Source organism: Schistocerca serialis, chromosome 3 (assembly GCF_023864345.2).
Source record: "Schistocerca serialis cubense isolate TAMUIC-IGC-003099 chromosome 3, iqSchSeri2.2, whole genome shotgun sequence".
In the NCBI taxonomy this organism is placed as follows: domain Eukaryota; kingdom Metazoa; phylum Arthropoda; class Insecta; order Orthoptera; family Acrididae; genus Schistocerca; species Schistocerca serialis.
This window is the reverse complement of record NC_064640.1, coordinates 257728146-257741611: the sequence shown is the minus strand read 5'-3', so window position 1 is coordinate 257741611 and position 13466 is coordinate 257728146. Positions and strand designations below refer to the sequence as shown.

The 13466-nt window shown below is 37.7% G+C and overlaps 1 protein-coding gene across 2 annotated transcripts in view; it reads left to right on the top strand.

Annotated features, from left to right (window-relative positions):
* LOC126470026 (PDZ domain-containing protein 8) overlaps positions 1–13466 on the top strand; it is a 233702-nt gene that overhangs the window by 147912 nt on the left and 72324 nt on the right. For both annotated transcript variants that reach the window (XM_050097511.1, XM_050097512.1), the window contains exon 9: positions 8476–8681. In XM_050097511.1, coding sequence (XP_049953468.1) covers positions 8476–8681 — 206 coding nt within the window. The remainder of the gene's footprint in view (positions 1–8475; positions 8682–13466) is intronic.

The window sequence follows — 13466 nt, the reverse complement described above, 5'->3', positions numbered from 1 at the left end:
AATCTAATTCCCTCATCAGTGCCTGATTTAATTAAAATACATTCCATCATCCTAGTCTTACTTTATTTTATGTTCATCTTATATTCTCCTTTCAAGACACCATCAATTCTGTTTTAATTGCTGTTCCAAGTCCTTTGCTGTCTCTGACAGAATTACAGTATCATCAGCAAATTTCACAGTTTTATTTCATCTCCCTGAATTTTAATCCCTACTCCAAATTTTTCTTTGGTTTCCTTTACTGCTTACTCAATGTACAGATTGAATAACCTCAGGGATAGGCCAGAATGCTGTTTCACTCCCTTCTCACCTCTCCTTGTCTTTCATTCCCCTTGACTCTTTATAACTACCATCTGGTTTCTGTACAAGTTGTAAATATCCTATCACTCCCCGTATTTTATATGGCAAATTTCATTTTATTAGTTTTAATTTGTATTGGCATAATTAGAGGAGACTAACATGTCATGTTAGAAAAAAAAACAGTTTTATAGTGATGAATGTGTAGACAATTTTCTTGTAAATACAGACCTCTGCCCTTAACCAAGAAACTGACAGCTGTAATAGTTCATAGATAAAAATGCATAACTTCTCCATAGTTTTCAAAAGAGAATTTCATTTGTGAATCCATAGCTAATACATTGTTTCTTCAATGTAGAAGTTCCACAGCTAAAATAAAAAATACTCATCATGAACCAGGAAATTGAATAGTTTATTGTGACATGAGACATTTATTGCACCAGACTCTGTATTGACTGTTGATGTGACAATTGAGCACAAAATCACCAAGATCTGGACTATCAGTGCATTTCATTATGGCCAGATTATAGGTGTCTGAAGCATAGGGCACTCCATCTCAGAATGCCACCTTGTATGTTTGTACATACTATATCGTGCAGAACAATCACTTCACTATGATGTATGGAAGCCACTGCCCCACGTGTGTATCTGTGCTCACCACCCACCACAGGCCACAGAGATTAACATCAGTGCAGGTACGCCACCACTGAATGATCGATACCTGGATAAAGGATGTCTGGACTAATGAGCTACTGTACACATTGATCCAACCCAATGGAACAGTACAAGAACCTTGCTAACCACATGCGGCGATGCCTCCTCCTTTCCCAAAAGGGTCTGTCAGACAGGTGGTGGATGTGTCCTCATGCGGAAGATATTTGCATGAAATGTTATGAGGTTCCTGGTAAGTCTGTCACATTTGTGCCAGAATTTTTTGAGAAACACAGTGTGGACATGTAGCTTGTTTAGCCCCTCAGGTTACCTGAGCTCATTGTTGTTGACTGTGTTTGGGAGGTTAGATGTGCATAATGTGGACATAGCTGTGACCAAACACTGTGATTTGTGGGGAGTAGTTAATGGTGATATGAAGGTGAATCAAATAAAAAATTGGATTTTTGTTCCTGAGCATCAACAGTTTATAGGACTGGACCCACACTTGTAGTATTGTTGAATGTGACTGTTAGGAGTGGATAGCTGGGTATTACATATTCCCAACAGCTTCATACTCACAGTGTTGGGCAACAGGTGCACTCCTCTCTTGCACAGCACACAATTATAAAATTTCTTGCTCATGAAGGAGTTCAAACAATTGAAATCTTCCAGAGATTGATTGCACAGCTCGGTGAGCAAACATTGTCAAGGATGTGTGTGTTTGCATATAAAGAGTTCAAGAAAGGACAAGAACATGTGGACAGTTAGCAACACAGTCGCTGTCCTCGGACCGCCATTAGAAACAAAAACATTCATGTGGTTCAAGATGTTCTTGAAGGTGATAGTTGGGGCAAGAGTATCAGAAATTACAGAACATATCATAATAAGTTATGGGAGGTGTCAAACAATCATCACAAATGACCTACAGTTCCATAAACGGTGGTCTAGATGGATCCCTCGTCTTTTGACCAAAAATCACGAGTTCAGGCATTTGGAGGTCTATCAGAGGCTTACAGCAAGGTTTGCAAACGAAGGTGATGCATTTTTGAATTGGATCATCACCTGCAATGAAATGTGGGTCCACCACTCCAGTCCTGAATCCAAACGAGCCAGTAAGGAGTGATGGAGGAAAGGGGAGGGAGCCTCAGTGAAAGCCAAGACATGACTGTCACCTGGCAAGGCTCTTTCAACCATGTTTTTTGACCAGTGAGGCATTTTACTCATTGAGTTTTTACATGAGCAACACACAATGCTGCATACTACTGTGAGCTGTTGAAGAAGATGAGGGTTGCATGTTGCCACAAAAGACAAGACCAACCAATTCGATAGGTCATCCTCCTGTGTGACAATGCTAGGCCTCATACTGCTGCTCTAGTAGTCTCCAAATTACAAGAAATACACTGGACTCAATTTGATCATCCTTCTTACAGTCCAGACCTATTGCTCTGTGGTTCCCATTTGTTTTGATTCCTTAAAGAGACTCTAGGAGGGCACCAATTTGAAGAAGATGAGGGCATGATGGAATTTGTGTGCAATTGGCTCCTGACGCATCAAGCTTCATTCTGTGATGCTGCGATAAAAAACCTTCCTTCTCACTGGGAAAAATATATTTCTAAGTTGGGAAACTATGTGGAAGAATACATAGTAACTGCATTTTGTGTTTCAATAAATTAATTTAAAAAATAAATAAATAAATAAAATCCTATTTATATTTGATTCACCCTTGTAGATCAGGATGGCTCTCCAACACTTTCAGTGTCTTTTGTAGTCCACACTGTGATATGTGTCTGCTGTCATCAGGGTGTTTTTCACAGTTGAATTTATTTTCATGCTGTGACAAAGTTCATCAGATTTGATAAACTCAGTAGCAGTAAACTAGCAATTTACTGCAGACATGTTCTTCCGCTACTAAACAGCCACATGGAAAATGACACACATGGATCTTTTGAGCAGTGAAAGGAATAAATGCAGATATATCTGGATTGAAATGTACTTCACTTACAAGGGAACCTCCCCATCGCACCCCCCTCAGATTTAGTTATAAGTTGGCACAGTGGATAGGCCTTGAAAAACTGAACACAGATCAATTGAGAAAACAGGAAGAAGTTGTGTGGAACTGTGAAAAAATAAGCAAAGTATACAAACCGAGTAGTTCATGGGAAGATAGGCAACATCAAGGACACTGGGACCGCAGGAGCGCCGTGGTCTCGTGGTAACGTGAGTAGCTGCGGAACGAAAGGTCCTTGGTTCAAATCTTCCATCGAGTGAAAAGTTTAATTTTTTATTTTCAGTTTATGTGACAAACTCTTATGTTTTCATCACTTTTTTGGGAGTGATTAACACATCCACAAGAAAACCTAAATCGGGCAAGGTAGAAGAATCATGCCGTCACCAGTGTCGTATAGAATATATCAGATGTGTTTTCCTGTGGAGGAATCGGTTGCCCTATGACCTTGCGATCAAATGTTTTCGGTTCTCATTGGAGAGGCACGTCCTTTCGTCTACTAATCGCACGGTTTTGCGGTGCGGTCGCAAAACACAGACACTAAACTTATTACAGTGAACAGAGACATCAATGAACGAACGGACAGATAGTAACTATGCAAAAATAAAGAAAGTAAAATTTTCACTCGAGGGAAGACTTGAACCAAGGACCTCTCGTTCTGCAGCTGCTCACGCTACCACGGGACCACGGCGCTCCTGAGCTCACGATGTCCATGTTGTTGCCTATGTCGCCCATGGACTACTCAGTTTGTATATTTTGCTTATTTTTTCACAGTTCCACACAACTTCTTCCTGTTTTCTCAATTGATCTGTGTTCAGTTTATCAAGGCCTATCCACTGTGCCAACTTATAACTAAATCTGAGGGGGGTGCGATGGGGAGGTTCCCTTGTTAGTAGGGAATCACCTGTAATTTAAGATATGTGGCAAGCTAAACAAATTCATTCCATCAGTCTCATCCTTTATGTGTTGGTTGCTGTACATGATATTGTCTGGTGAAACCCAAGAACATATTTTTTATGAAACTGGTCACAGCTTGAGGACACATTTGTAGACCAAAATAATTGTGTACTAAGATGCCATGACTGTTGTTACTTATTGCCGGTAGATTTTCAAGTCACAGTAGTACTTTGTTCGTCAGACACAAATTTACCCTCCCCCCCCCCCCCCCCAACACTATATGCAGACCAATAAAGTTAATCTAAGGTTACAAGTACAACACATATGTTGTTACTTCTTCAGACAGGTACTGTTTTACAGGATTATCATTAAAAAATAATAATCTATGATTATAATTCATACGGTGTTACTTCTTTAGATACATACTATTTTACATGGTCATCATCCAAGTGCCGTGCAAAGTGGCCACGCGGTTTGAGGCACCATATCACGGATTGTGAGCCCCTCCCGTCGGAGGTTCGAGTCCTCCCTCGGGCATGGATGTGTGTGTTGTTCTTAGCTTAAGTTAGTTTAAGTAGTGTATAAGTCTAGGGACCAATGACCTCAGCAGAATTCTCACACACACACACACACACACACACACACACACACACACACACACACACACACACACACAAGCATAAATACATACATACATACATTCACACACACATTTTTGAGATTTTATTCCTAAATTTCATGCCCATATAATATGGAGTTTTTTCACGTAATTTTAGTTTATGGCTAGATAACATGTAACTTCTTGTATGCCTTACCTCATACCAATACAAGAAGCACTTGTCCTCAAAAAGTTGTGGGTTTCTCTTTGTGAAAAATGAGACTTTCATACTTTTTCTTAAAGTTACATTAAGTAAGCTAATTTCCTCAGATCCCCAGAAAAATATACTATACTGAATGACTGAAACAAAATATTTGTGATATACACTTTTTACAACTAAATTAGTGATATTTTATAATACATTCATGACATAAATGAGACTGTTCAGTCAATTCAGTATGCTGTCCACATGATTACTCCATGGCATATTCTTATTTACTAGTACACCAAGGAATTTGACACAGCATACTATGTCCTGTTTTTTATCCATATAGTGTATTTCACCTACACGTAGCACAGATTGTTTTGTGGTGAAATGAACAATTTCTGTTTTTGCAAAGTTTAATTTCAGATAATTATTTTGACCCATTTTTCTACTTCCCCCAAGTGTCTGCTCAATATGGCAGATTAACTAAGTATCAGTTTTATGGCACGCTATTACTGTTGGGTTGTCTGCATAAAGGATGGTATCGAACTGAACATGGTATGGCATATCACTGATATAATACAAAAATAGTAGTGGCCCAAATATTGTGGAACACTTAATTGAGTGTGTTTCCAGCCAGAGGGGAATTTGGTGCTGCTGTTATGATGAAGTATTCTTTGTTTTCTGTTAGCTAAGTACAATGATATCCAAATAAGAGATCTGCATTGAAAACCATACCTCATTAATGTGCAGAGAAGCAGTACCAAAAGCTTTCGTGAGGTCACAAAAGGTGCCTGATATACAAATTCTATTATCGAGACATCTGCTAACTTCTGTGACCAATTCATTTATTGTGTGGTTTTGTTGCAGCCTTTCCTGAAACTACACAGATTGAATAAAATAATGCTGTGGCATAAATTATAATTTTCTATCTGATTATATTCTGCTCTATCACATATTTTTTAGAAAACTAACAGTGAGCTAGATCTATAGCTCCCCATTTTAACTTTTTTCTCTTTTTATGAACTGACTGAAGTTCAGCATATTTTAGTCGGTCTGGAGACTATTTTTATTATTCTGGTGGGAACTTCATCTGAACCCACTGAGTGGGCTCATATAACTAGTTTCTTATGCAGTTTTTTGCTTTTTAATTTATGTGTCAGTGTTTCAAATGAACCTAGGAATATATTATATGGTACACAGGGATGTGATATATACTGATTATTAACCTGTTATATGGTTTAAGTTTTATACAACAATAAGGGCAATCAAACAGTTTCTGTTTGGGAGTGTTGCTGCAGCATATATGCAGTGTATTGCAACTCTAGTGTGGGTATGTAAGCACCAACATATAGGCAAGGGATTAGTGTGGCATTTGTGTCTTCCCGATGTGCATGTGGTACATGCGAAAATGTGAACTATGGTAAGTGTCCAAACTGGACAGACATACTATTGTTCATTTTTTGGCTGCCAAAGGACAAATACGAGTAGACATCATTATAGAATGAAGAATGTGTATGGGGCAGCAGTTAAGGTGAAATGTCAAGGAAAACTGCAACAAGGGGTGCTGGTACTTTATGATGTCACATGTCCTCGTATCACAAATATCATAACACAGAAATTACACCAACTCAAGAGGGAGGTACTTGAGCACCCACCCTATAATCCTGACTTTACCGTATGCAATTATCTTCAGTCCCTTAAAAAGGGGGCTTGAAGGGTCAGTGATTCCTGTCCGATGAGGCTGTGCAGCAGGCAGTTATGGACTTCTCCACATAGCAGGTCACTGTGTTTCACCAAACAGATAACTTCAACATGATGCATCAGTTGGATGATTGCCTCAATACTCACAGTGGTTTTGCCTGATTGGTATACTAATTCTGGACTGTGTACCCTTTATATGGAAAATTTTTTATTTCCCCTTATACTTTCAAATGTAAGTTGTTTATTTAGATGGCTAAAATACTGTCTGACTTCATAGTTTACTGAGGAGTTAACTAAGATGCAAGAGCATCTATATCCATTAGCTCCACAAAAATTGGTAGCCAGCTTGTAGCCTCTAAGTTTATTGAGGGGAATAATAATTTCAATTTTAACCCAATGTTCATTTAGCCATATTACATTTACGGTCTGTTTCATACTTTCTAACAGAATTTGTATATCCTAAAGCTTGGTGATTGTTTCTTCAAAGAGACATCCAGTGTTCAAATCCATAATGAAATTGCTACTTCTCTGCATATTATCAGGTAAAGCATCATTAAAAGTAGTTTGACTACAAGAAAAAGGAACTTCCACCTGTGTGTGGAATATTTGTCCTGGACTGCAAATGTGGCATCAGATCCTGTTGAAATTGGCTCCTTATTTCCCTGCATATGACCGTTAAGGGTGATGGCTTGTTTGCTGTTAGAGCTAATTTTGCACTTTTTTTGTCAACATCTTTGTTATGCAAGTCTCTTGTTACCATATCAATTTAGGTGTAGTCCATGCTTTGTAAAACTAGCTTTTGCATATTTGTTGATATCAAGAATGTTTTCAAACTCTCAACAGAAGTGTTTTAATTTTTGATGCTTTTATCAAATTTTACTATTCACACAAGACCAGTCCACCAGACCAAATTTCACCAGTAGATTCTTCAGTATCATATTTGCAGTAGATAGCAACTGCAAGGTAATGATGACCAAAAATTTTTTATAAATGCATTCCCTTAATTGTAGTAAACATGGCAGAACTGGCATGTTCTTTTCTGGTGCTCACATTTTCAAACTTCACTCCAGGCTTAACAACAGCTGACACACTCATGATCTCTTTAGCAGATTTTGATAGAAAGTTTGAAAGATTTCATAAATGACTGTCTCCAAATATTTTTAATTTGATTCCATCTGCTCCCCCCTTCCCCCACCCTCTTTCTCTCTCTCTCTCTCTCTCTCTCTCTACAGGAATTTGTGTTAAGATCTGACAGTGGTGCTAGATACCCAATGCAATGTAGGTTTATTAGTAGAAAATTTACTTTGGTTTTTGATGGAAGCTGTTCCTGTTGGTAGTGTCTTCTAGAAGTGCAAAGGTATGGAATTCGTATATTGGACTTTGTGTTTGGATAAGTAACTATTGCTGATTGTGTGACTGCTTAAATTAATAAGAATCGGTGCTTTTATTTTGTTTTTACATCAGTCATATATATCATATAATTCTAGTCACTTGTTGTCAGGATTTTTTGTGGTGTTATTATCGTTGCCTTTCTTTTCTGATGCCACATTGTATTTTATGTGTAATAGCTTATCACAAATCAGTTGTGAGAATCTTAGCCTTTATATCTTAACATGTGATGTGTTCATATTGATTTTATTCCCAGGTGATGTACACATACAGCTGGTACTGTCAACATTTCCTGTGCTGTTCCTCAAAGTTTAATACTTGCAATATTGATTCACTTTTAGACATGTATCAGTAGTAGTCCATAATTAGAAGACACATACTTTTTGGTGTACTTTTTAGATATTTACTCTGTATATCAACTATAATTTTTGCAGTACTTAAAAAGAATTTTTTAACTTTCACATCAGTCATTCTGTATCTTCCCATACCTTTGCTTTCGAGGAGATTCATAGAGAGAGAGAGAGAGAGAGAGAGAGAGAGAGAGAGAGAGAGTGTGTGTGTGTGTGTGTGTGTGTGATTTATACAAATAATGACCATATTCTCAAAGTAATTATGAATAAAATTTATCTATCTTAGATTTTGTTCTTTGAAATAATCATATTATGAATATAAATAACCATCTTCCAAATAACTTATTTTTTCTGACTTGCAGATATTTTGTAAATATTTCAGGTCCTTGCATTTAGTGAAACAGTTGAATTCACTATCACTGAAAGACATCAGTATCTGAACATTAGTGTTTGGGGAAAGGGAATCAGTCAGACAGCACTATTGGGCCATGTAAGTGTTCCACTTGAATCTGTGATTACAGCTTCAAAACAACGTCACCATTCTAGGATGTGTGCCTTGCTTCCACCTGATCCACATACTGCTATGAGGTATGTGTAAACTACCTAATGTATGAATTCATGTTTATGATTATGATTATTAGTATTAGTATTATTACTGTTAGCAGTAGTAGTAGTAGTAGTAGTAGTAGTAATAGTAATAGTAGTAAGAGGAGGAGGAGGAGTTGGAGTTGTGCTGGTGGCTGTTGCAGCAGTGATAATTTAACAGTTGGGTGAAACTAGCCTTATTAACAATGAAAATATTTTTTATGTTGCGAGATCTTTTTATTGTGATAGGGTTGTAATTACTACAAAATTTGTAATTACTGTAAAATATAAGCATGCGTCTTTCTATTATGCTGCATGCTTGCAAAATATTGTCTGTTTGCTGTACTGCTGACAGTTTGCATGGAATTATCCCTTATACCATAGAAAACAGAAAAATGGGCATATTCTCAGAATGCCATTATTGTGCGAGAAGATTGCTGATACTGTTCACTAGGTTAGTTCTTTAAATGGAATTAATTTATTTAATTATTTTAGAGTTTAATATTTATTTTATGTAAGACCCAGGGTACTCTTGTAACACAAATTGGTCTGATTAGTGGTTGATTTAAAATCATGGTTTCATGATCTTGATTTTGGTTTTAGATACATATCATACTTGTAATCACTGTAAGTGCTAGGATGATTCCTCTCATCAAAACTGTGGCAGATTCATGTACATTCTTACTAAAATCTGACCATTTGTTCAACACAAATGGATTTGCAGCCAGTTGGGTATTAAAGCCTGAGCCAAAAGGAAACAGCGCTTTCTTGATAAAATGTCATGAGATACTGCAATTATGCGATCTGTTTAATTTGCAGTTGTCCATTTGTTATACCTGCATCCACATGTACCCTGCTAAGAAGCCTCACAAAACATACAATTTCTGATTAGACTTTCTGTTATAAGTTTATCAGTGTAGGATTCTGAGATGAAATAACATTTTTGGTGGTTTGGCCAATGTATTAGAGATCAAAAACACACGTGTCAATTTTTGTACTGATAAGCATATGTACTGAAATTCTGTATGCACCCTGCACTGAGTCTGCGTGAGTGTGTAAAATGAGTTTAAAATGGTTTATTCTCCCAAAAGTGTGCAGTTGAAATATTGTTTTCAAGTGAATGTCCCAGGGCTGAAGTAATGATGGAGTTCATATCAAGAGTACATTCTGTCCCTAGAGTCTCATTTAAAAAGTGTTTCTTTTGGATAATCCTCTGTCTTAACTAAAATTTCCAAAAATTGAAGATTTCATTGTAACTGAAACAACATAAGGTGACAAATATGGTTTTACTAATATAATGTTGCACTTATAGTTCTGTATATCTGAAGCTTAAACAAAAAAAAGAGCTGACATTTGTATATAAAGCACAGTTTGTAAAGAGAAAAATGATGACCACCCTCTGAAAGGAGAATAACAGAGCATATTGTTGCTTTCATAGTTACAGAACCTGTACACAAGAGGTTGGGACGTTAGCTGCTAAATATCGTATTAAGCAGGAAAATACTAAGAGGTCACGCAGAAAAATAATGCCTCAAAATTTTTTGAGTGAAAACTCTTAAAGCTTTTAAAATAGAACAAACATTTGTCTGAAGCATTTGAATGTGCTGAGAAGATCAAGTGTTCTGGTATCAGTGATATTACTGGTAACTGGTTCTTATAGTGTCTAACTAAAAGGATGCAGAGCGTACACAACAAGACAGTATCTTCGGAATGGGGGATAATTACTACACACATCAAAAAAAGTTTTGCATCACCTCGGTTCTGAGAGTTCCAGAATCTGTACAGATTGCTGTACACATTGGTACCTCTAATACCCAATAGCACATCCTCTTGCATTGATGCATGCCTGTATTCATTGAGGCATACTATCCACAAGTTCATCAAGGCACTGTTAGTCTAGATTGTCCCACTCCTCAATGGCAATTCGACGTAGATCCCTCAGAGTGGTCGATGGGTCACGTTGTCCATAAACAGCCCTTTTCAGTCTATCCCAGGCGTGTTCCATAGGGTTCATGTCTGAAGAACATCCTGGCCAATCTAGGCGAGTGATGTCATTATCCTGAAGGAAATCATTCACAAGATGTGCGTGGGGTGCGAATCTTCATTCATGAAGATGAATGCCTCGTCAATATGCTGCTGATATGATTGCACTATCGGTTGGAGGATGGCATTCACGTATCGTACAGCCGTTACAGGGCCTTCCTTGACCACGAGTGGCGTACGTTGGCCCCACATAATGCCACCCCAAAACAGCAGGGAACCTCCACCTCACTGCCCTCGCTGGACTGTGTCTGAGGTGTTCAATCTGACCGGGTAGCCTCCAAATATGTCTCTGACGATTGTCTGGTTGAAGGCATATGCAACACTCATCGGTGAAGAGAACATGATGCCAATCCTGAGCAGTACATTCGACATGTTGTCGGGCCCCTCTGTACCGCACTGCATGGTATCATAGTTGCAAAGCTGGACCTTGACATGGACATCAGGAGTGAAGTTGTGCATCATGCAGCCTATTGCGCACAGTTTGAGTCATAACAAGACGTCCTGTGGCTGCACAAAAAGCATTATTCCACATGGTGGCACTGCTGTCAGGGTTCCTCCGAGCCATAATTCGTAGGTATCGGTTATCCACTGAAGTAGTAGCCTATGGGCTGCCTGAGCAAGGCATGTCATTGACAGTTCCTGTCTCCCTGTATGTCCACCATGTCCGAACAACATCACTTCGTTCACTCCAAGACGCCTGGACACTTCCCTTGTTGAGAGCCCTTCCTGCCAAAAAGTAGCAATGCAGTCACGATCGAACTGCGGTATTGACCGTCTAGGCATGGTTGAACTACAGACAACATGAGCTGTGTACCTCCTTCCTGGTGTAATGACTGGAACTGATAGGCTGTCAGACCCCCTCCGCCTAATAGGCGCTGCTCATGCAAGGTTGTTTACACCTCTGGCAGGTTTAGTGACGTCTCTGAACAGTCAAAGGGACTGTGTCTGTGATACAGTATCCACAGTCAACATGTATCTTCAGGAGTTCTGGGAATTGGGGTGATGCAAAACTTTTTTTTGGTGTGTGTATTACCACAAGGATCAATACTTGACCCACTCTTGTTCTCTTAATGTGCAGGATTAGCATGTTATATGATCTGGTTTGTCACTGAATTTAATTTTAATATGATTTTTGATGCACTGAATTCACATCACTTCTTTTTATCAAGATGCTTGAAAATGTCTTATGGCCGAATTTGTACACGAATTTGTACATTAGTACAACAGATGAAGCAAAATTGACTGCTGCAAGTGGAATGCAGTGACTTAAATAATGCAGAGGGTAATTCAATAAATGAAATAGAATGTTCTGAATTATTGATAAGAACCTCAACTGGAAATCACATATCACAGATCTTTATAAATATCCAAGTTTTACAACTTTTCTGATAGGAAAATGTCAAAAAATTGACTTATTTTCCCTGTTTTCATTTACTGTTTGATTAAGACATCATATTCTGTGGTAATTCATCATTTTGTTGGACTGAGGTATGCAGTAAAGGTAAGATGTAATGTCCTCTGCAGAATTTCTGTAAGACATCTCTTTAAACAGTTTTTATTTTATTTATTTAGTTATTATTCCGTGGGACCAAATTAAGGAGAAGTCTCCATGGTCATGGAATAAGTCAATACATGAAATTATATCATGATATTAGAAACAGATAAAATGAAATATAAAAAAACATTCAGGTGACAAGTCGTAAGTTTAAATGAAGAAAATCAACAATGTAACACTGGAATTTGCTTAATTTTTTAGCTCTTCCAGGAGCTCCTTGACAGAATAGAAGGAGTGAACCATGAGGAAACTCTTCAGTTTAGATTTAAAAGTGTTTGGACTACTGCTAAGATTTTTGAGTTCTTGTGGTAGCTTATTGAAAATGGATGCAGCAGAATACTGTACTCCTTTCTGCACAAGAGTCAAGGAAGTGCATTCTAAATGCAGATTTGATTACTGCCTAGTATTAACTGAGTGAAAGCTGCTAACTCTTGGGAATAGGCTAATATTGCTAACAACAAACGACATTAAAGAAAATATATACTGTGAGGGGTATGTCAGAATTCCCAGATTTTTGAATAGGGGTCGACAAGAGGTTCTCAAACTTACACCATATATAGCTCAAACAGCCCGTTTTTGAGCCAAAAATACCCTTTTTGATTCAGAAGAATAACCCCAAAAAATAATACCATACTTGAATTGAATTGAATTGAATTTTATTTGATCCTGTAAGATTACATCGTGTACAGTAAATGTACATGTAATATAGGACATGTCAAAGTATTAAAATTGTTTATCAATTATTTTTCTACACCTTTAGCTTACATTTTTACATCACTGATAATGAGTAACACTATATACAAATTTAATGGCATAAGTATTCTGCAACACTGTAAAACTCTTTTTCAATGAGATAGTCTTTAAGATTCTTTGTAAATTCGTTGTGAAGTACACTATCTTGCAGGGTTTTGGGCAGACTTCTTAGTAGTCTGATACCAGAGTACTGGGGTCCTTTTTCTAGCATTGCCAGCCGGTGGGGTATGCTCCGTACTTCATTCTTCTTTCTTGTATTGTGGGTGTGTACACTAGCATTTGTAATCCAGTCCTCACTACCTTTTGTGATGTACATTATTGTTTTGTATATATATAATGATGAAAAAGTTAAGATACCTAAATTCTTGAAACAGTTTCTGCATGTTTCAGAGGTCTTTCTTCTTAAAATGATCCTAATTGCTTTTTTTTGTAATGTG